Source organism: Paralichthys olivaceus, chromosome 22 (assembly GCF_024713975.1).
Source record: "Paralichthys olivaceus isolate ysfri-2021 chromosome 22, ASM2471397v2, whole genome shotgun sequence".
Lineage (NCBI taxonomy): Eukaryota > Metazoa > Chordata > Actinopteri > Pleuronectiformes > Paralichthyidae > Paralichthys > Paralichthys olivaceus.
This window is the reverse complement of record NC_091114.1, coordinates 8,647,246-8,672,511: the sequence shown is the minus strand read 5'-3', so window position 1 is coordinate 8,672,511 and position 25,266 is coordinate 8,647,246. Positions and strand designations below refer to the sequence as shown.

At 41.2% G+C, this 25,266-nt stretch overlaps 1 protein-coding gene across 1 annotated transcript in view; it reads right to left on the bottom strand.

Annotated features, from left to right (window-relative positions):
* The window catches only part of LOC109634906 (collagen alpha-1(XXV) chain), a 139,944-nt gene that overhangs the window by 46,215 nt on the left and 68,463 nt on the right, over window positions 1-25,266 (bottom strand). The window contains exons 3-6 of the mRNA XM_069518703.1: window positions 17,746-17,790; window positions 14,185-14,192; window positions 3,759-3,785; window positions 1,750-1,776 (exon numbers count right to left, since the gene is read on the bottom strand). Coding sequence (XP_069374804.1) covers window positions 1,750-1,776; window positions 3,759-3,785; window positions 14,185-14,192; window positions 17,746-17,790 — 107 coding nt within the window. The remainder of the gene's footprint in view (window positions 1-1,749; window positions 1,777-3,758; window positions 3,786-14,184; window positions 14,193-17,745; window positions 17,791-25,266) is intronic.

Below are 25,266 nucleotides of genomic sequence, written 5' to 3'. Positions count from 1 at the left end.
CTTTAAATGATTCTAAATTTAAATCTGTTTGGATTTGATACAATCTGGCAGACGGCGTAGCAGACATATTCCTGACATGTTCTGTTGTTTACGTGTATGTCCATATGGGTTTAATTGACTCTGCACACAGCCAACACTGGGCATGAAATGAGCTTCACTCGCAGCTAAATACATTCCAGGTCAAGCAGCACTTGTTCTATTATGCCTTCATTTATTAGGGAAATCTTTCTCATACTGTTTCACTGCATTTATCTGCTAATCTAATGAAAGAAGTCAATACTCAATTCTGAAGGAGGTAATGTGATTTGGTGGTAAACTGAGAATTCTTTCATGCCTCTGCAGTCCTTCACATGCGACTGTGACCGTGTGTTAATCTGTACCTGTTAGGGAATCATTTTCGCAGTAACTGGAAATTAATGAAACACTATCTCGACTTGGACAGTTTATTTATTTACTCTGCAAGACAAATAGGGCCAGGTTGGTCCCTGTTACAACTCTGTCAGCCACGCTGCTGTTCCCAAAGTATAAATCACTGAGCTGATAGAGACAGATGACTCCATTTCCGAGGTTAAAAGGGTACAAATTATGGGCAAAACCCAAGAAATGTGATCTTAAAGGGGAGAGTTTAGTCTCGTCAATTTATCTGGGGAGCAAAGATATTTCCCCCGTTTGCTGCAGTTCAGCTCTTGTAACTATTATCCAATACTTTATATATCATTAACAATTTACCAAGGATATCACAGCTCTTCTATAACCACTTTGTGATCTGAACCTGGCTGTCATTCGAGGAGCGCACATATATGTAACATTAGATGCATCACTTCGAGACCACTAATCAAATTTCACAGGGGAAGGTCACTTGTATTGACTTTGAAGTCGTAAGAAATTTGGTGCTACGATGCGTCGCACCGGCCCAGAGGAGGGCTGCCGAAGTTAATCTGCAAACTGTTCAAGCCACATACTGAACTGGGATCAGATCCACTCGGGGGATGGCTGGCAACGTGACTTCTGTGTTGTTGTGCTCTCTTGTCCTTGCGTTCTAACCTCTATACCAAATCAGTTACGGGCGTCCTGGGCGACCCTGAATCGGTGCGATGTGTGCTCTGTGACGACAGCATGTACAGCATGTGACCCTGGTTAATGCAGTCTAGTTTAAACAAACCTGTGCACTCAGAGAAAGCTTAAACATTATTGGAGAAAAATGAGTGCTACGTTCACTGTTATGTGGAGATAAAGTCATTCATTTCAGTCTGTCAAGCATGAAAAAGCACTCACATTATCATCATTTAGAAGCTACACTTCGATAGAAATGTCAAACTATAGAGCTGGAAGTGATTAAGGCTCTGGATATGAATAAGAGTGAAGTGAATCAGGAGTAATTACAGATACAGAGCTATTTGGCTTTTGATTATAGTTGAGATTGTGCAGATTTGTTCTTCTGGTGTGCAAAAGCTGGTGCTTCAATGTTCAATTTGAAGACAAAAGATTTAAAAAAAAAAAAAAAAAAAAGGTCTGTACAAAGTGAAAAGTATACCACCCCCGTGCCTTTCGAGGTATCATGCACGTTTTCCTGCCCATTCTTGTTGTAGAAATAAGCAGAGCTTGGAATGCTTGTTGTATTTGGCCAGATGGGAAGAACACTATCCCCGGAATTTCATGCTTCTCAAACCTTTTGCCCACAATTCTGCTGGGGGACAACACACACACATTCGTCAGCGAATCACAAAAAGTTGGGAGTAAGCTGCATACCCGTGGTCCCTGGTCGCCTTGATCCCCCTGCGGAAGGCAAGAAAAAAGAATTTGTCTTAAAACACAGGGGTCGTACATGCACACGCACGTGCACACACACAAATAATAAGCAAGACTCGCACCGAAATCATTGAGGCATAATTCAGAACACATTGATAAAGGAAAATAATACAGGAACCCTCAGCAATTCATTGTGGTTCAGAACAAAATCACTTACGATAACAGGGACTGACATGAATTGAGTATGAAAGACAGAGAGAGAGAGAGCAGTGGTGTGAGGTTTGGTGGGTTGGGGGGGCTGAGTGTGGACGAACTGCATTAGCAGGCCAGATTTCATGCCCGAGAGATCTTTGGCTTTCTGCCTTTTTGGGGAGGGGGGGTGAGACCTCTGTGGAGAGAGCACGTTCCCTCAGTAGAAAACGTTTCAAATCAACCTGCATGGTGAGGACTGTGGGTTTATCAAGTTAGAGCGAAACCAAAAACAGCACACTTTTGGATGAGGTAAGTGAAGGAGGACGAAATGCTGGTCTAGAAATGGATAACTCAAGGTCTTTAAACCATGTGATTTGACGCTCTCTGCTCTCCTGTTGGTTTCTGTCCAGCCACGGCAGTAAAATGGGATTATGCAGTTTATCACACATGGATTTAAATTGTGCTCAAAGAAACTTGTAATCCCTGCGCAATTTCAAATAAAACAAGCTTCGTTATGTATTCGGTCGGCCGCTCCAAAAACTGAATTTAACGGCAAAACTGTTGCGAGTGGCCACACTGATGCGCACTTTATTCGTCTTGGGTGGGAGGAACGAACACAGTTGTTTTTCATTTCATTAAACTGCAGATGAAGCGGTTCACATGAGAGGCATGAACGTGCATCTAAACAGTACGCTTACGTTGTTTAATATGGTTTTATCATTTTAATATGGTTCTGTAAGTGGTCGTGTTTTCTATTTTCTGCTTCAAGGAACACCTAATACGAAAAAAACGGAAAAAAAACACACACATGACGTCTGTCAGCGCCAACGTCTTTCCACACCCCACATTACAAGAAATCATCAATTACCAGAGAGCGTAACTAGACACAGATGAGAATCTGCATCTCTGTGTTTGCGTTTAGCTCTGGTTAGCATTCTCGCACCATTTCATTTTATTTCATAGCTGAATAGTCCCTAAAATATAACAGATTATTGTCCAAATTTATGCTTTTTTTGCATAAAATGTTAAACCATTCATTGCTCTCTTGAGACAGGCCTTGATCTTCAACAGGAGAATTTTAGAAATATATGTTTTGAAACTTTATATCCACTTGTTTCCATTATAAAGGAGTTCAGGGACTTTATCAACTGAATGTCAGGTTCACAGTTTTTTTGTCTTTTAAGTGCACATTTGTCCCCGAGTCCTGCGGACCAATAAAGAGACAGTGTGGTCATGTTGCATGCACCACTGCTGTTTTATAGAGGAATGTTCAGCGAGGAATTTAAGGGCCTCAAAGTCTGGCTCTGGCTTCGGGCATTAATGTTCTGTGCTGTGTGGATGTGCACGACAGGAGAATTTAAATATTCAGACTTGACAAGAGGACTTAACTTACAGTGTGTGTGAGAAAGAAAAAAAAAAAGGTAATAATACCTAAAGTCACAACTTGCATTTTATTTTATTCTATTTCATTATTTTACATATTTCTATTTTATATGCATTGTTTTACTCCTTTAACTTATTTTTATATTCTTTTTTACATTTTTATTTATTTGACCTCTTTTAATCTCTTTTCTTTTTAAATTGTTTTGAACTGTGATATTTTTGTTTTAATTTATGTCTCTGTGTTGTTTTTAATGTCCCTGGACAGCACCTGGAATTTACCAGTGTGTATAAAAATCCAAGGCAAATAAAACTGCCTTGGGTGGTATCAATCATTTTATCAAATTCTATCCAAGAATGCAAATGAGCGACATTTCTTTAAGCACTTAAATAAAATATATAAATAAATAACTATCAATCAATTTAAAATTACTCACCTTTTCACCCTTTGGACCCGGAGGACCCTACAGAAAGAAAAAACAAGATGGTTAAACTTTTTTCCAACACTGCATATATAACAAGAAAATGAGAAATTACCATGTCAGTTAGTTGTAATCATTGAGGCACCACGGTAAGTAACAATACTCCAAAGACAACTGTGAAAAGCCAGAGTGACCAATCATGTAACCAAGAAACAAACTAAACAAAACTTGAACATCGTGGTTTTTTGAGGGAGGCGCTGAAATAATAAGATTAAGAAATTGAGTTTTGATGAAACCAACATTGTGTACTTTTTGACATCACTTTCAGCATTTGATTAAAATGCCCTGTCACAGACTGGGAACTGGTGCGTTAGGCATAGTAGAAAGCCAGCTTATACAAACATGCAATTAAAACAAAAAACCCAAATCAAGTCCATGTATACTAACAAGATGAAATCCAGCAATCTCTAAACCACGTATTGGAAAGCACATGGTAAAAAATGTGCCCCAAACAGGACGAACGATTCTTGTTCCTGAAATGGCAGCAATGCATCCAGTGCCTGTCAATCAGCAGACAAGGGCTTCTGGGTGGGCTCTGTAAAAAGATCGCGGGGTGAAGCGGAGGATTTTAACGATGAGCTACGCATCCATACGCCTGAGCCTAATGAGCTGGAGTTCAAATAAAGTACTTTCAAGATTGAGGTTGACAGATGAAGTCCCGTGTGTTGGGTTCTCTTTCTTTCTCCGAGCTTAGACGTTTGGGAAAAGCTATCTTTGGAAAAAAAACGTGTTGGTTCGTTTTCAGCGGAGTGACTAACTGACCACCCGCTCAACGGTAATGTTCAAGAGCCCCTGGAGAAACAGAGAGGGATTGTTGGGCCAATGCTAATCTGTAAAGCATCAAATATATTTATATTTTATTTAAAACTGCTTTATTTCCGCTTAAAGACAAATCCGTATCGAAGACCAGATCCAAATCTACTACGATCACTTGATTGAGGATTTAGTAACTGCCAGAAAAATGTTGCTCACGACCTCAGGTAAAAAGAACAACTTGTTCTGCTGTCACAGACGCAACTGTAATAGATGTGCAGTGGCTACTTTTCCTGGATCGCGCTGGTTTGTTTCCAAAGATATCAGACACGCAGAAAAGTAAACTGACACTAATCCATAGATTGATGACATTAGAATAAGACCCATGTTTGGACGCTGTTCCTTAAGAGTCTATGGACCAGTGACCCAGAACAGTCAGCTTGCAGACACAGACAAGCTTTCACTGCATTGGCACATTATAGTATGGTTTTAAAACTGAAATGCTTCAGAGGTAGTCCAGCAGTTTTCCGCAGCCAATATCTACCACAATGCTCTGGGGAAAGTAAGTCGTAGCCAGGTTTCTGCCTGCTCAGTGCCTTTGGACATTATTTTTGATGCACAGTTAACTATGCATAGCTTTTTGTTTATCTATAGTCGTGCATGCCCCAACTGGATTTGCACTAGGCCCACTTTCGCTTTGGTTATGTGGCCATGAACCTGCACAACAAGCATGTAAATTGCATTGTACCAAATACAATGCAACTGTGATCACTTCGACAAACCCAGACAAACGCTGATGGGATATACTGCTTTACACACAATCACATCTAAGTCCAACTACTTGCTTGTCGGGCCAAACAAAGGGCCACAACACACTTGTAAACACAGAATGTGCCATTATAAAAACAATGTTTCCAATTGCGGCTCCTTGGGGGGTAATAACACAGGCAACATTCCAGCGCTGCAAAATAAGTTTCCAGCATGTTTCTGAAAATGGAAGGCAGCTAAAGGAAATGAGAACGGCCTATTTGTTGTGGGGAAAAATGCCTTTGGACAATAGGAGGCTATTGACAAGCTGTTACCGCAAACGTGAATGGCTGCAACAAAGAAATACATAAAGACACCAGCTGAGCTCTTTGCACAAGCCTTCGTAGTGTATTGTAGCTGGCACTGTAAAATCCAGATTGAAAATTTATACTGAAATTAACCAGACTAAATCAATGGGCAACGTTCATTTGTGGACAGAAACGTTAAGGAATTTATCATTTAAATAAATTCGTATTTGTTATTTCTTAATTGTTTCAAAACCAGAGCAGTGAAACCTGAGCTTCCATGGATAAGAAACAGCATGTCAACGCTGCCATTTTCATCAATTACATTGAGCCATTTTTAACTTTGCATGCTTGCAAATTTTTATTTGAATTTGATTAAAGATTTATTTGCATTATTTGCATTTCTTCAGAATACTAATGTGTCCACCACAGCAACTGTGGATGTATACCCTGGCTGGGTATCACTCAAAGGAGTGTATATAAAGATGGACAACATGAAGACACCCAAAAGTGAGGCGAAAGCACCTTGATTGCATAGGTCATAAACCCTGCCTCCTATACCCCCCTATACAGTCTATGGTGCCACTGTATGAAGCATCGAAGCTTGATATATTTAACAAATGTACTTTAAAACTGTATCTTGTAATAATAATTGCACATGTTAAAACTGTTTCAGTCAAATAAAAGACAGCATGTACTGATTAACTTCACTATGAGTGAAATGCTGCTTTTACACGTCTTCATAATCTTGTTCAGTTCACTCGTCTACCTGCTTGTAAAGCATGTGGAAATGATTTCACTGCACAGTCTGCACCTGCTCATTATACGGCCCATCATTTGCACATCACTTGGACAGACAGCATCCACAGGGGCTTTTCCGAAAGGTTTAAGCAAGTACAGTGAGAGTCTTTTATAGAGAGTATTAAACAGCGCTCCTGCAAAGACCATTTCAAAGAGCTGAACTGTACTGCAGCAGGTATCTGTTCGCAGCTTTGTGGCTTTGTTCTGCCCCAAGGAAGGTTTCTAATCAGCACCTGTGTATGCTTTTCACATCATTCTCTTTTTTACTGCTTCTGCTTTGGCTCTTTTTCAAAAGCAGCCCTCCAGCAGGTGCTACACATGGCTCATCGGGCTGCTTCTATTTGATCAGTCCTGCTCACATTGCATTAGTTTGTTGAACATGATTAACCCCCTAGTGCTGTCTTTATATTAATATAACACTGGGGCCTTAAGTGGCCACATATATGTAAAAAGAACACTATAATGTTGTTTTTAGAAATAAACTTATTCGCCTTATTTTTTTTGCAAATACTAAGAAGCTACCAGCAGTAGCTAGGTTATGTTAAGTCTTCCCCTGAAGGATAGGTGTCGCAGCTAAAAAAGGCAAAGAAACAAAGAAGAAGCACAAACAGAACAGTTTCGGTCCCAGCTTGTCCTGTTTCTTTACTTTGACAAGCAGTTGGAGAGGTTTTTCCTGAAAAATGTCTCATCTTACCTACAGTCTGTGCAATCTCCCTCCAGGAGCCATCTGGGAATCTCTATGCTCCCTTATTAATGAGATAATTGGGGAAATTGAGATTTCTGTAGAAACAGACCTTTTTGCAGACTCTTGCCTCCAGCACGGTCCATGTTGCACAGCATGCACCAAGATAAAGCTGGGATGCTGGAGCATGCCAGCGGAAATGGTGTCATTTCTGGCACGAGTCACTGCGTGCGAGGACAGGAATGGCGAGCATAAACTCAGCTTTAGAATAGAGTCTTGACTTCTTCATGAGTTTGCCAGATAACCAGGGAGGACTCAAGGGAGCGACTACACCAAGCCAAGAAATAGTCCAGTCCCCTGTTGCAAAAGCTAGAGTTGTTGTGAGAGTTGAACAAACAAGCTATAACCTCTTAATAATGGAGCTTTAGCTAGCCTGGTGCGAACCTAAGCCAACCACCTTTAGCAGAAATTAGATTCATATTTGGCTTTCCAAAGGCATATCGGCAAATGTGCCTATTTCCGAAACAATTTCTTTGACAAATTTCTGAGAACAATGTTACATTTTGGATTTCCATGTGTGTCCGATAGTATTTCAATAGGTTTCCCTCGAAAACTTCTATGCAGATTAGTCCCACTATAAGTGACGTCAAGAAATATCAAATGTGTCTTTGTAAAAGGAGCTGCCACAAAGCAGAAGCTCTATATCTACTTATTGAAAATGACACACATCACATTGATGGTAAGCCTCACATCTTCTGCTGCTTAACGCTGGGCAAACCTATGTCAAACTTCCATCATGAGATGATTTGTAACAGAACATCCTCTGTGCATGATACTGTCGAGTTGGTGGACCACTGGATCAAGTTTAAGATTTTTTCCCTTTCTCTTATATCCACATACATGTCTAGCTTCTCATTCTGAGCCAAACCATGACCACTGTCTCCTGCAATGGCCTGAATGAGCTGTGGGTATGAAATAAAGAGGAAACCCCAGCCACCTTTCAAAGGGAGCGGGGGAGGAATATGAAATGGTCTGTATGGGGAAATATGAAAAAGGCAAAGAGAAGTAGGGCCAAATCCACAAGTAACATGTCTCAAGATAGTCTTGAGGGAATTTCTATAAATTTGGTGAAAACATTCAAAGGATGAACTGATTAGATTTGGACCAGTTTTCAGTTGTATTCAATGATGCACTGATTAGATTCCAGGGGTCAAAGGTCACGGTGACCTCATGAAGGGACTGAAACTGCACTGGTTGGTGGAGGCATCGCATAACACATAACTTTAATTGTGCAGTATTGTGTAGATATTTAATCCATTCCAAGAAAAGTGTTCTACTGATAATTTTACTGCACAGAATATGTTATCCTCATAAATATGTGGCTGCTCAGGATTGATTCAATTCTGTATGTCCATTTTGATTTATCTGATAACATCCCTTTTAAATCAAGCTTGCAACAACTAAATAATAAAATGACTGAATTAATGAATGACTCATGAATATTATGGCAGCCTTTACTTAGTCACATATTGAAAAGTACCTCACTCAAACCTATTTCAAAATGGTCTCAAAAAGACGTCAAGAATCTTCATACTCCTTCCTACTCTCCTATAATTATCTGGGAACGTGATGGATGAAAGCTCGACAGTGCTCGTCTGATTCTGCAGTGCGAGAAGAGGGGCTGGCTCTCATCCACGTCTCTAGCTGTTGTTGACATGAGCAGAGAGATTCTTGAGGGTTTAGCAGTGAGCCACTAGTGCGATCTTGTGAATCCAACAAGATGCAAAAAGTGAGGAAACGTGGGATCTGCATGTAACATCCGTCTGGACTCGGCTGTACTTTTCATCACAGTGACCTGTTAAACCTATCGAGGTCCAGGAAATCAATCCATCAAACAGAGCTCAAATCCTCGTGAGAGAACGCGGGCCAAGTGGGCTGGCAGCATTCACTGTAGCGCAAACTGCTGGCCACATGGCTCCAATCATCTCACCCCGGAGCACTGGCATCTCAGGGAGCGCCGGCCAACAACTACCGCTTTTACAACCTCGCCTTTACGGGGATACAGTTTTCTCACACAGCTACACAATATTAATAAACATGTGTGTACACAGGAAGTTGAGCAAAGAAATCCACCAGGCACAGAGTGTTGACAGGGAACGAGGGGGCAGGTGAGGAGTGCTGCCGACCACAAAAGTGGGAAGAGGGTCAAATAAAGAGTTTGAAAGGATTAAACCCTGACTTATGCACTTCACACAGCACAGTGATATGTCTCAAACTGAAAATAATTTCTAGATCCCACAATGCAGTTTGTCCTCAGTGACTTCAGAAAGTTCAGCAAGAAGACTAACACCACCCTCAAATCTATATAGGTAACTATGAGACTGCCACCAGCAGCCAGTTAGCTTAGCATAAAGGCTACATGGAGACAGGGGGAGACAGCTAGCCTGGCTCTGTGTGAAGGAAACTAAGTCTGACTGCCAACACCACTACATCTAATGAACAAAAACTGAAGTAGCCCCAAAAATGAGCCCTGGAACACTACAAATTGGCATTTTTGCACTTCGGTTTAAAGTGTAAGTTACTGGCCTGCTAGGCAGATTTTGTTGGCTTTGGACAGCGGCAGGGTAAGTATTTCTGCCAGCTTCCAATCTTTATGCTAAGATAAGCTAATCAGTTAGTAGCATAGACTGTGTATAAAGATGGCCGTGAATGTTAACCAAAAGTGAAGCCAAAGCATCTATATCACCATGTGGTGGCTGGCTGCAGTATAGGTAATAAATCCCACCTCATTCATGTTATTGGTTGGGAACCATGGCCCAAAAATGGTTAGGCTACTTGCATTGAGGTAGTTTTTTATTCATTTTATGTATTTATTTAAGTGTTCAGTTCTCTGGTAACCTCATGATTGACAGCTTAGAGTGACCCACAATCAGTCAAGTGCATATGGATGGGAACTTGTCATTCCTGATCACTACCGCGCAGACTCCAAATGTGCAAGATGGAGGATGTTCATATCCGGGATATTTTGGCTATATGTGCTCATATCCAGGAGGAAGTGGATATTTGTCGTCCATCTTCATGAATAGCACCAATTCTCCTGCAATGCTTCTCATATAATAAGCTCGATTATATGAGAAGTTCCACTACAGTTCAGGTGTCAGCTGCATAGAAAAATATAAAGAAACTGCACCAATGCAAGACAAGAAATACCTGGAAAATGCACATGTTGCCATTTGCAGTTAAAAGTTGTGAGCATCACTGGAAGTGAAATGAAAAGTTTCGAACATGCACAAATGTGGAAATTAGTTAAAAGTCGGTAATTATTTTTTTTTATATTTAATATATGTACATCTCCATCTATTAGTTCTGCATTGGAACCCTCAATCTTATTACTGTGGGCCCCGGGGAACTTTTTTCATCACGGGAAACTAATGGAGGACAGGGATGTGAGTAATCAGAGCAGAATGGGCAAGAACGGATGACCACAAGTGGCTGGTGCTCGTCGCGGGAATCTGTATGCAGAGGTTAGGCAGGGATAGGAAAACCACACTGGAAAACTGACTTGAGAATGGCATCTGGTTCCCATATCCACAGTGTATCACAATTAGCCAGCACAAAATGACTTTAATGTGTGTGTGTATGTGTTTGTGAGTGTGTCTGCTTGTTGTTATGTGTTTAATGTTCTTGTGGGAGCAGGGACGCTGTGAGCTGGGGAAATTGAAACTGATGGTGTAATTGGTTATAGGTGTGTGACATCTAAGTACAGCGACAAGACACTTATCAAACATGGAGGAGATTCATAATGCACAATTCTCAGAGAGAGAAGGTCTCATGATGCCTGAGAAGGGGTGACATTTAAACAGCTTAGGTGAAAAATGCCAAATATTAAAGCCAATTTTTGTGTGTGCAATACATAAGCAAATTTCGGACCCACAAAATTCTTGTCATGGATATAAAATGATGAATAAGGGACAATGTTCCAGTTGGAAAAGTATTTCTTTCACTTCTTCTGTTGATTCAATTAGAACCGCATTCTGGCCGCTGTTCTCCTTCTCATCATTTGATGTTACGAGTTGGAGGAAAATTCCTCTCAATCAAAGAGATGTTGAGTTTTCACTTAAACTGCAAGCATCACATTCATAAGCTGTTATTTCTCCCACCGCTCTAAGGTAATGACGGTCAGTTTTCCCTGCGAGTGTTCAGCCTGCTCAGCCAACCAAAGTGCTTTGTACGGACCGCTTCAAATCACTGAGAGTGAACCTCACGTTTGGCCCAAGCGCTGCCTCTCATCATTTGCTGACAGACAAGCGCTGCTGATGGGCACAGCGTGAGCCGAGGACTGACATCTAAAAAGGTCAAACTCTTACTGTTGTCACATCCAGTGCCAGCAGGCCTCCTCAGGCAGTGCTGCCCTTACGAGCCCAAATAATAGCTGTCATGTCAGATAGATCCACATGCAGCTCTCAGTGTAGCCTCTTCACCATGCATGCGTTTGTGTACTTGTACCCTCTGTGCAGATTTGAAACTGTTAACGGCCTTTCTGATTTTAACCAACAACAGACTACCTTGCAAAAAAGTGTTAACCAGCATTTCAGAGCATATCTCCATGTCTTTATCTCTAACTCGACTAGTCTCACTCATAAAATGGCGCATTCTCCTGCTCTGGAGGGCAAGAGTGATCAGATGGAATATGTTTTATTAACAGGTGTGGAGCTGCAGTGCACAGCAGATGAAGGGTGGAGGGTGCCTGGGCTCCTATATGCTTCACCTCCACATTGCCTCTAATCCCTATACTGCAGCTGCATAATTCATGCATCGTGACAGATCATCCTCAACTTGGGTCATGGAATCTCAGCTGATGAAGACGGAAGGTGGAAGCTGCATCTTAAAATACAGATATCTTCTCATTAGGAATGTGAGTGAACTCTCGGAAGGGCTCGTGCTTAGCCATAGCTGGCCTGGCTTGTGACTCCAGTGTGGTGCAGAGGCATGCTTAGCGGGCTGAAGTGGGTTTGATATTTTCTACACTATCATTTTCAAATATTTCCCCTTTCTTTCTGACCAGCTTTCAAAGTACGTTAGTTTCTTACCCTGTCCGCATCTTTTTAATCTAGGATGGCATACAGTCTGCGCAAGGAGCAGGGTCAGCGGGTGACGTTGGTGGGTACTCGAGTGCGGCCTCAGGGATGGTGTTTTATGCTTGATTAGAGCTAAATGGCGTGCACACACATTGCTTCATGTTTTGACACGGACCACCCTCCAGAGAGATGAGAAAAGTAGATAGCTAATCATTTTTGGGCCAACTGTCATTTCCAAGACCTTACTAACCTTTATGCACGGTAACAAAAATACGAATTTATATGGTTTCAGTGGCGAGATGCGGCAACCGCCTCAGCCCATGTCTGCAACATGTCTCCACTAATATTTTTCCAATCTGTCTGGAGAACAAGAAGCGATATCCAACCAATCGAGTTGACAACCGACACGGCGATCCCAATGCAAAACTGACACAAAAAACTCAAGCGGTGGAAAAGAAGGGAAATCCAAACAAAGCAAATCACTTTTCCATGTCTAAATGCTGATCACGGACCGCCAATGAGGATCTTTTCCTACTGAGTTGTGATTGAAGAGACCTATTCTCTTTCTGTCTCTGCAACCACAGGTCCCTGTCCGTTCATCAGCGGCTGAGTAACGATTAAGTCACCGAGATCTGTAATGACTTCAGCAGTGGTTGCTTTGCTTGGCTCAAAGGGCTATGTACAATTTACGCAGTGTTCCCAGAGTTATAGAGGTTGACAACAAGAGAGCTGTTGAATATTCATAGTGACGTGTCCCCTGCCATCCCCCGGGTGGGTATTCTAAATGAGAAACCACATGAGATCACTTACTACTGTCTTTAAGAAACTGGCACCGACTTTTTTTATATTTCGGAAACAGATGCGGTGACCATTGGGTGAGTCATTGTCAGATAGTTGGGTTTTTTGAATAAGAAATGCATTCCCTCACCCAGACTTTTTTTTTTTCTCTGGATTGTAAATTATAGCCTTCTTTGGTTAAGTGCAGTATGGGAATTGTTTTGCCTATCAAACATTTACGGCTCTTCCTGCTACCTGTAATGACTTAGGAGAGTGAGTTGTCATCGGGAGCCAAAGGAGATGTCCCAAAAGTACAGAAACACAGGGATTCTGTGCATTTATTGGCAAAGCCAAACTCTCCTGATGTATGAACATTTCAGACACAACACATTTTGGATTTCACTTGGCTCCTGAGACAACTCGCTGTATGGTTTTATTTGTCAGATGTGAAGCCTGGTGAAAGAGAGGCTCAGAAGTGAGACCACCTGCACTCACTTACGTCCCAGAACCCCAGGAGCGAGTGTCTGAGAAGGCTCCAAGGATTAACTTACGACTTTTACAGCTCAGTCGACACACGCATTTATACCTATTCAATCACACTTGCCCCTGGACTATAAATAATTTTAACAGAGCGCACGCACGCACGCACACACACGCACGCACACGCACACACACACACACACACACACACACAGAGAGAGAGAGAGGACCCGCTTGACCCAGTTATGCAGCAAACTGTCACAGTCCCTGGTGCTGTATGTATTCATGTATGCGTTTGTCTTCATCTTCGGAGAAACTCTGAAGTTTTTCCATCTGGTCGGGGGAGTGAATCTGTGATCACCCAGCAGTATAATGAGGTGAGATAATCTGTTCAGGTTCAGGGAGCAGGAGGGGTTGAGGCCGGTAGCTTGGATATTACAAATCAGACTGGCCAGTGTTCATGCACGTGCACTCCCTGCTTCCACCATAGATTGAATGAATTCTGAGGGAAATGCTGCAGAGAAAGTGAAACAAAATGCCTAGATTTGTACCGAAGTGTAATGGGTTCCTTACCAAAACTTCCCAAATGTCAAACTTCTCCATTAAAGCCGTTTTAAAGACCATTCTTTGACATTAATGCTAGTGGATGTGTGCAACTTGTTGCGGCATCCTGCCGACAAGTTTTACTGTTGCTGGGTTGCTTTTACCTTCACATGGCTATCACATTTTGGAGGAAGATGTGAAGCAGGCATACTTACAGGAGGTCCTGAAAGAGAAAGAGGGGAAAAAATATACACGGTTAGTGTGTTTTCAATCAGTGATCAAACAGACTCAGATCATCAATGTTCCAGTGAAACCACATATCCAAGTATTTAAGATGGGAGGCTTTTGTTTTGAATTATTTCCTTGGGAAGGAACATTTCACAGAGATATATCTCTTCCATGATGTATTCCCTGACAATGCCAAATGGACAGGCATTGTATTTCATGAAGCCACTATATTTGGTATAAAACAAAAGCATTGTAACAAAAAGATTCCAATCAACTCTGCATGTATTCAGGCCACCAGGCCTGACAATCGCATTTTACATTTATAAGTGGCTCTAATTTCACTCTTACAAGGGGGTTGTGCGCTTGTTAAAAACTAGCCCCGCATTTTTCTGAGGTGACACTTTCCCTCAAAGGACTGTCGGCCAAATTACTTCAGAGTTCCCCAAACCCCCTGCAAATCATTTCAGGTCTTTTTGGTTGTTATTAGAAAAAGTGGACCAGCTGCTTTAACCCTGAAAAAAAGATCTTTTTTTCTTTCCAGCTCCTATGTCCTTGAACCGTTCTTCCTCACGACCAAGGAAATGTGCAAATTGCTCCTGCAACTGAGGCATTTCAGGAACCATATTGGAGGCTGCACTTTTGCAGTGTTGTTTTATGGATCGCTGAGTTACAGTGGACCACGTAGCTTTTAATAAACCTGCTCCACCGTGTGTGTGTTTTACATGTCCCACTCTGTCTAACGGCTCTGTGCAAATGTTCAACCAACAATAACGGTGAATCAAAAAAACTATAATTTGATAAATATGTACAATATCAATGTACATTTAATAGGTACCATAAAGGTTTTCAGGGGACTACAAATGTTTCATGGTATATAATCCATGTAAAAATAAATAGTGGATGACATGTTCTTAAAAATCCATTCAGGCTGAGTGAGTTTCACTTTCTCTTCTAACGTTGCCATGATCAGTCATCTCCTCCACAATTTTTCCGCCTGCTGCTCCAAGTGTAAAGGTTACCAGTGGTATTGTGCTGCACGGAGCATGCGATCGCTCACACCATGGTGAGAGCCGTTGTAACGCTCTTAGATGACACAGAGGTTCATGCAGCTGCGATGGGGCCCAGAATGACATTTTTCCAGAAATCTATTGAGAAGAAAAGCTGCTTCTCTTCATACCTGAAATTGATGTGCGGCAGTAAAAGCAAATTGCTCGAGCTGTTCAATTTGAGCATCACATCCCCCTTTTGTGAGTGCAGGTACACTGATGACAAGACGTGGTTCTTCAAATAGGGAAAATATGTTGGTAACGTCTGCCTCTTCCCAGCATTGACCACCTGATAGGGCAGTTTGAGACTGTGGCTTTTGCTGCTCCAAAAACATTTCAGCCCGAGCTCTCATGCCACAATTTTCCTTTCCGTATGTCCCCAGTAAACACACCAGAGATTCTAATGAAGTATCCCATTCACTTTGAATGGATAGGTAAATATCACCGAGCCTTTTTCCTACTTGATCTCTCTGTCAGTTAAAGCCAAGTCTTAACGAAAGCTTCCCTCTGTCGTTGTAGATAGAGTAAACTCTACCCCCCCACCCCCCCACCCTGACACACACACACACACACCAATATGAATATGTGGGAACTTTGCAGCAGCTTAGTTACTTTCGGTTAAAACGAGTCATGAATTAAATATGTTTCCCTTCAACAACCACCAGTGTTGAGAAAAGAGGGAAATTGGATTTGCAGAAGGCTTAAAGTACAGAATGCAGCACGCCTGTGCTTGTCAAAGAGTGAATTTTTCTGTTGTATAATGTGTCCTAAATGTTTTTTTTCTTCTCCTGGAGAGTTTCACGCAGAATATTGCTCCACTTTATGTTTGCCGATATATCCAAACAGTAAACGTAGCAGAAATAAGTGAGTTAAAACTTCATGCAAACATGCACAATCACTTTTAGAGCCTTCAAAGTGCCAACATTTTGAATTACACTGCATAAAGCATTGCTTTTGTATGCTATCTAAATGCTTTAGCAGAAGCTGCACGAAACCAGTGAACATGCAGATAAAAAGCTGCTTAACTTCATGACATTAATATAAAACAGTCTCTCTAAACAAGCGCTATTTCTGGTCGACAAACCTGAGCCAAATCTGTCTGATATTGACAACGGCCTCGTTCAGCGCTGTAATTTGGGCTATTAAACAGAATGCTGAGGCTTGTCAACCCAATTGTTTCCTATTGTCTGCCCTTGATAGACACTGTGCCTCTGCAGTCCAGACATTGTGAGTGGCTATGATTGTTTGCTCGTTTCCGATTGATTTGTCAGGAGGAAGCCATTCACATTCTCTGCATTTGCTTTGGCCGACCAGAGAATGAGCAAACTGTCTTCGCACAATGGTGCCATTTGAAAACACGCTGGCGCGGTGGAAGTTTATTGGAAAGTTGAGCGCTGCATAAACAAAGCCTGGCGGAGTTTCAGATGCGCAGCCGACCAGAACATTGAACTGTTGTCTTTTCTGTCATTTGATTTCTAATTCTTTCCTCTTCCCCAGTTTTCAAGTTACACACTGGATCTGTTTGGTGCTGCAGCATGTGAGAGAGAGAGGGGGGAGCCACGGCACTCTGAATGTGTTCTCAGACGGTATCCTTACTTAATTTGGATGAATCAAAATTGGAGGAAATGAGAATAGTTGATTCTCAAATAGCACAACCTCAACTGATTTAAAAAAGCAGAGGCTGCATCTTAAAAACCAACAGTTATTTTGACCCCCTTACATATTGTTTGTTTCTTGGGCTGTGAAACCAAACTGCTCCCGTGGCCTGTCCCCCTGATTTCTTTCTATGAGTGCAGAGCTTTTGTTCCACAGCGTTGGCTGCGCTCTGCTGCACTGCACAGGAATGCCACCGCACTCCAGAGCGCCATCAACACTCTCCCTATCAGGTGAGCAGCCACAGCTCCCTGCCGAGTACACGTTCTCGCTGTGAATTCAATTTGCAGCGACACTTTCCATCTGTGAGAGTGTCGCTGCACAGCACGTCCTTTTCCTAGATACTCATGACTCCCGCTGGGCCAAGTTTGTTGAGTCAGCTCAGGAGAGCGTGTGGGCAGAGGGAGGGGAGGACGGAAATCCTAAGTGCATTGAGGACACTTGTTGCCAAATTTATGAAAACCAACAAACAGCAATTGTATGTCACGAACATAACATAACATCACGTCTGGGATCGGCACCGGAGGGTTGGAGTGTCTCAACGTTTCGACAAGGCGTCATCACCTTCGACAAGTTTGGGCATCTCTTTGACTTTCTCAAACTTTCACTGTCTCTTGGTTTTCCTGTGAACATCTAGTGTTTCTATGGTGACAAAAGCTGAAACAATCCGAGTGAACAGCGAAACCACAGGAGCCACAAATTACACATGTATAACCTATTTTGGCCTCCAAAGATATACAGTGTACTTTTACATGATCGTAAGCGCAGCATGAATTGCTGTTGTCCTACTGAATTATTCCTTATACGTTTTTTGTCTTTGACCACACACACACACACACACGTACATACCAGGTTCTCCATCGCGGCCTCTTCTTCCTCGCTTTCCCGGAGGTCCTGCAAAAAAGGAAGATTATAAATTTTAGTCAGTTATTTGATTGTCTGTTTGTTTGTGTAAGTTTCATATTCTACGAGCATTCTCTCATTTAAACCACCGAACAGCAGGAGGAGGAAGAGCCGCTGTGAAATATTGTATTTGGAATACTAACACTTCCAAATTTCAAGGTTCAATAAGTATTTCGACTCCAGCGGAGTTAAAAAAAAAGAAACACACACACAAAAGGGTGTTTTTCTTTTCTCAGTTTTTGCTTTCAGCACGGATGCTCCACTTTTTTAATTTGTTTATCAAGACGTGTTTTCCTGTTTGCCATTTTCCTCAATCTGCTGAACCTCAGCTGAAGGAGCAAAGTAATTACATGCTTTGTCAGGTTTTACATGTAGACCACTTGACTGGGTTGTTGTTGTTGTTTACAGGTGGACTACCTCATATAAAAAATAAATAAATAAATTCAAACATTGGAAATTGGGAGCATCTCTTCCAGAATGACCTCCTCCTCCTCCTTCTCCTCCTCCTCTCTGCAACCCATGCAGCCCTCTCCTGAGGTTGGCAGCAGGAAACACATTTTCAGTCTCTGGCATTTTGTTTGCTCTCGGCTCTTAATAAAACCAGGCGAATTCACAATTTATCCGAAAGGGTGAGGCTATGACTTTTAGTCGAGCTGAAAATTAAAAGCCGGGTTCTTGTAATACGGTTCACAGTGGTGCACGAGCATGCTCCACCTCTGAGGAGGGCTTGTCAACTTGCAATGGAATGGGTAATATCTGAAAAGGAAAATTGCACTTTCCTCCGACATTAAAGCAGCTGTCAGGATCAAAGAGATTGGAAGTCAATGCAACTGAGAGGAACAAACTTTCCCATCTGGTTGTGCATTACAGAAAATAACCAGATCCAATTTCAGGCAGCAACAACACTGTGAAGAGTTATTATGCAAATCATTTTCAAACTTCTTTTGACCCCCGCACTGGCAAAGAATGGCTTTTTGTCATCATGTTAGAGTGTTCAAGATAATTAGAGTCATGTAATGGGATTTGAGAAAGTTTTTGAATAGACCAGACAGCTCAACATTAATTGCCTGGGTGTCAAAAGTTGCTCCGAGGAAACGACTTTGTGACACTGAACTGCAGCTAAAAAACAGGAGTCAAAATATGAATTGCTCGTCCAAACCACTTGACCTTATGTCCAACCACAGCTTGTATATAGAAACATCCCTAAAGGGGGTACAATAGAATAATAGAACTGAAAAATAATGAAATATCTGATAACACACAAATTATTTCAGTTTTTCAAATTAAAAATGATCAATTGTGTTCCTATTAATTGCACTTCAACAAACTCAATTAAATCTTTTCTAAAGTTGGTGAACAGTTTTCTTTTTTTAACATGGGAGAGTTAATTTGAGTTTGGGTAAATATGTAATAAAATACTAAAATAATTTGACTTCAAATGTTTGATATGATAACACCACAGTATCTGATCATCTTGTGTCAATTCTGGATATTTACTATATGTGTATGTATTAATATATGTGTGCATATTCAATATCCTTTTAAGTTTGTACTTTTCCTGTGAACATAAATGTATAAGTGTATGGATATCTGTATGCTACTGTAGGTGTATATATATTTATATATATAGATCCATACACACACACAACTGTATATGTATGCATATATAAGCACACACTGATATACACATATATACATAGATACAGATAACTTTGTTTCTTCTTTATCAACCCTTCATATATATGTATAACATATTTTGCAATCTGCTTCACAATGAATGTAAAAAGGGCACATTCTTCTTATTATCGTTCCTTTCCATGTCCTTCCATATCTCCTCTCTCAGCTTTGTTATCTCCATCCCTCTTAAGGGAAGAGAAATAAAAGTGACAAAGAAAAGAGTAAAATAAAGACGAAACAATCCCTTTAATACAGCGTTGGGCTGATTTATGATACTCCAGATGTGTTACTGGGGTACAAAATGCAAGATTATGTTACACAAGCCTCCGTATGATTCTTAGTCCTCGATTTGATCCCACTGTTTGGCTCCAGTTCAGCCTCCGACCCTGCTCCCTTTGGACAGTTTCCAGGATAATGTCAGGCACTGCCAGAGAGGGGTCCAAGCGCAGTTTAAAGTATGTAACCACAGGTGGAGTTTGACTCTCACTTTACTATGGCTCACATACACCCCGCTTTCTCCATAGGTTTGTTTTTTAAGGTTTGAAAAGAAACACAAGGGGGTTTACTGCGCTTGGCAGTCGCTTTATTATTGCTCACTTTGAAATGACACTCGACACCTTTGAGAGGAATATTTTGTTCATGCGACGATACAACATCCTGATTTTATGGTATATTTCTGACAGCTGCTGAGAAAACATTATTCACATGGGAGTTTTGGGTCCAGACAAAATACCCTGCATCATTTTCAGATATCATCTGGATTCACAATATTCATCACAATATTTTTCATTCTGATTATAGACTGTAAGGAGAGACTCCCATACAACCAAGCTGTACCAGTAACAGCGAAGGACTACAAAAGCAAGGCCAACACAAACGCTATGACATTTCAGTTTATGAAACACAACTGGAAGGAAAACTTTACAAAAGCCCATCATGCCCTGTCAAGACAGTTGTTTTTCAATCAATTAGGACAAAACCGAGCATTGAAAGAACTTTGGTTATAAATGAAACGAACAGGCCCCGAACGTGGTTAAAATGTGCTGAGAGATATTGAGCTGCCTGTCAAAGAAATGCACCATTCCTGCTCGAAAACACTGTATTGGCCTGAAGTTCACCCAAGTACAGTCATGGAACAGTGGTTTAAAAATATGTGGCATGAAAGTCTATGATGAGGGTCAAAAACTATGAGCAATAGGTTGAAACCTTTTCAAGTTTTTCACAGATTCTGACTGTGAAAGTGGACTTAATGTTCATGTAAAGTCTTTGGTCATGCAAATTAAAATGGACCTGTGTTGATACGTTTATGTGTGGGGTTTTTTCCATTTTGTTATCTGGTGAATTTTAGAAAATAGGCAGTGGAAAGCTATTTTATAATGCAGAGAAAATCCATTAAAGTAAGTGCTGTTTGGCTTTCCTATTGGCCAGCCAGCAGTGCAGGTATAGAGATGGCAATGCTGGTTGTGTTGGTTGGTTGCCCCCCCACTTTGGTCCAGAGTCAAATCCCTCTACAACTCTTGGATGGATTGCAAAGGAACAGACATTCATGGTTCCAGGCCTTGTTTTTTTAATGATGTGCTGATCCCCTGACTTCACCTCATGCTGAAGCTACAGATCAATCATATTACATTGTGTGGACTGTCTTTCATGATCCCTTAAGTTTTCAACTCGCTCATGTAGGAGCTTGCTTATTACTAAATTACTGCAAAAAATAATGAAATTCTCATGCCCTAATTAGTGCTAATTAAGCAGTCCTCATCAAGAGAAAAGAAGGTGGAGCACATTGATGAAAGCGCATCGGCTATCAGCTTTTTGATTCGATTTTGTGGAGAAATGTTCGACTTGTGTGATAAAAGAAAATAGCCGGACTGTAAACAGTGTAGGGCAAACGGAAGATGTTAAGTCTGAACACGGACATCCACTTTCTACAGCGGCCCACAGAGTCAAAATCCTCATGAGTAATAGCCAATGGGCTCAGAGATTGCGCTGCATCAAATTTTGAGGTTGATGGGAAAGCTGAAAGTCGTGGCGCTAGGATGAATCAAAGCAATGAATGCCAGCGGCTTCAGCCAAAGTTAGAAACTACATTTTCATGTGGACTACAGGAGACTGTCAAATATCACAGCTCATCACATCTCAAACTGTCGTTCTGACCGGTGAATATGAGATTCCTCATCCCCGGTCAAGGTCAGTAATATTCAAGCAATGATTGAATTTTTTTTTTTAGATTGGGATACTGACACAATGAATAGTGTAATTTCTCAAAAGTCATGTGTCTGTGAACACGATGCTGTGACGGGAATAGTACCAAGTTAGCTGTGAGAGCAGCATGAAACCATCAGCACAATGCTTTAAACTCTCAAAATTTATTTCATTTCCCCCATTTTTTTTTTCAGGAATAACCAAACAACATGAGATTTCTACAATCCCACAGATTGTTTTTGGTCCAGAATACATAGCAGTAGTCATTTTAATGCTATTTGGCACAACGGATTCCCATGTAATTGGCAGCATTGTGAAACATGCTGTACTAAGCCATGGGTGTATTGTTTTTGAATACTTTTGCCCATGTTCTTCATTACAACATTATTTCAATGTTACGCATTGCTGTTTATACTGTGTTGTATTATATTATGTTTATAATGTGTTTGGGGCATAATTGTGTTTTACCCAAACCTATCATCCATAAAATATTGATTGGCCCAGAACATTTAACATCACCGCACCTCCATATTTCTCTTGTTGCTTAAAATCAATCAGATTTAAGTGAACCAGCCAGGGCCCAAACCAGAATTGAGCTTGATATACATAATCGCACCACTCAAAGCCTTTCTCTCTGAGCAATGCAGCTATTCTTTGAAGTAAAAGTCAGAATTCTGCCAAAAATAGCAAAAGGGGTAACAGCTCCAACCTCCAAAGTTAATCAAGTTTGAGGAGAGGTGGCTTTCCATTTCTGTGCAAACCCAACTGCGCCTTTCACGGGTAAAGCAAAGGAATTCAGATGTGTTTGGCATGTGGATTATCCAAGTTCAAATGTGAAACGAAAGACAATTGCTGTGTTTTATTTGTGCAAATAAAATAAAATAATCAGAGGAGGAGGACAGCAAACTGCACTTTTCTTTTGTGAACCATTGCAGTATATGCATCATGGAAACTTAACTTTAAAATCACACATTACAAAAGTAAGAAAGACTGCCTTCAGAAACATGCAACAAACGTCTGGAGATCAACTTAGTGCCAAGCATGACTATAATTCCACGTTTGATTCATTCAGCTACAAGTGTTTCCATGGTTCAAACTCTTTTTCCCTTGAATCGTAAACAACCAGCCTATTCTATGGATGCCAAAAGCACTGCTGACCTTGCTGTTTATATATGAGTCATAAAAATACAATGCTCTGCGTGAATGTTTGGGTGAAATGTCATGGCTGCACTATACGTCCAGTGCCAATGTTTTTAGAAACTGACATGAAATTGCTCTCCCAGTGTTTGGTTTAGTTATGGTAAATTTTATGACAAGGGTAGAAGGTGCCTCCCCTGGGAAATAAAAAATGTGCAACAGTGATATGGTTCTTAGAAAGTTCCGCAGCCATTTTGATACTCCATTGTTTAAAATGTCCGAAAATGTGACAGTGGCTTTGTCACAGCTGCAACTTATTGTGCTCTATAGTTCCATTTAAAATCATTTAAAACCTGTAGCCCATTCAATATAACTGACCTGCTGTCATAATCAAAATAACACAATCAGCAATGCAACATATGCAGTAAAAAGTCTCTAACTGGCTTGTAAACTATTGGAGTTAAGTGAAATGTTCAGAATGTATCTATGTTGATTAATGTCTTTACAAGCCGTCCAAGGCTTCAGGACAGTTTGAAACAGACTTAAATATAGTCAATTTAATCCCACAACATGGATGGATGCGTTTATTCAACCTGGCAGCACTTGGGTATCCAGGTCAACGGAACCAAAGCTGCACAAAAGCTGGCTTTCTACTGTACAATCATTTGTTATTGTACAAGTACATTTTTGTGGAAAAGCCTGGCAGAGAGAACGGTCTTTGTGATCCAAGATCCGTATTACTCAGCATGACAATGAATAAATCAATGCATAAAATGCTAATTCGAGGAACAATGCGTTCACTGTACAAGGGGGGAAAATGAAAACGTATGACCACAATTTTACAATCATCCTTATCCCTGGATGTCACTGTACCCTCATCTTCAGGGGGATGTGTTTTGTTGTCCAGCTGCAAACACAGAGAGCCTCACCACTACAACTATGGAACAAGAGCACTTCTTCCATAGAAAAAAGCAAAGAAAAAATATCTATACTAAAATACACATGACATGAAACATTAAGTCTGCAGTCAGTACACCCTTTTCATCAGAAGTATCGACCACCACCATTTCAGATAAGAAACTTGCAACTGCACAGTCTCGTGACTCTGCAGAGCACTTTTTAATTTGAAAGACAGGTACAGGAAGTGAAGTGACTGGGCAACATGTGGCTGAGAAGGAGGGAGAGAAAGAAAGGAGAAGAGCAAATCAACATAATCTTGCTGATTGGTTTGGTTTCCAAGACAACAGCTGACTCAAACTGCACATTTTTTCATCCATTCATTATCTATACAGATTATCCTTTGAGGAGCGCGGGGGTCCTGGAGCCAATCCCATCAGGCTGGCATCAGGCAAGAGGGGGGGTACTGAAAAGGTTGCCAGAGTATTGCAAGCAACCACTCATGTTCACATTAGCACCGACAGTCAATTAAAACTACGTTCACACTGCAAGCCTCAGTGCTCAATTTAGATTTTTTTTTACGTAGCCGTTCACATTATCTTTTAGAATGTTGCCAGGATCAGACTCCAGTGTGAACTGGCCATGGCCTTGATGTGACCTGAAAGCGCAGAAGAACAACAAGATGTCACACGCAGCATGTCGTCTACAGAGGTAATTAAGGAGAAGAAGTCAGTAATAAACAGGGGGGCCACAGATGTGAGCTTTTTTTTTCTCTTTATGTGCTTTCAAGCGCAGCTTGGTTAAGATAAAGCCCCTCAGGTTTTGCTTGTACAGACCCCAAGTACTTATGAAGCCTAAAACTTCACTGTCCCTCCACTGATTACGTCCGTCACAGCTGTCTTCCATGTTTGTTTTCTCAAAATTGTGACAAATGTCAATCTACAGTGACGTCACAGTCGCATAGCATTCTGATACGAGTCACATGAGAGACTGAGGTCGCATTTCGAAAATTTATATCTGTATCCGGTTTAGAACCATATATGAAAGTGGCCCAGATCTGATTTGAAAATATCTGATTCCATATGATTTGTCACATCTGTATGTCTTTGAACAGTGGGAGGAAGACGATTAGCAGCGCAAAGCCCACTCAGATATGTATAGCCCACATTTAGCTCATTAAGTACATGTGCAGTTTATTGAACTACTGCGCTAACCACTCAGTTCCCTGCGATTACAGAAGTTGAACTTTAAAATCTAACCAGCACAAAGGCCCAATTGAAAACTTGGGAAGGTCAAGCAGTCAACAGATAACAGCACAATGAGATAAAGAGGTGAACTGTGTGTGTCTTCAGAGTCCTCTTGAGGTCGTCTCTACTCTATACTTCTGAGAAACACAGGAAAGTTCCTTTTCAACTTGTCCGGCAAACTGGCTCCGGAAGGGTCGGCCTTGTTGTACTCTCACTGACCCTCTTAACTGCTTTCATTGATTCCTTAACTTCTTCAGACTTACAATTCAAGAACAGATGAAGACACAGAAAGCAGAACAAAGAATTT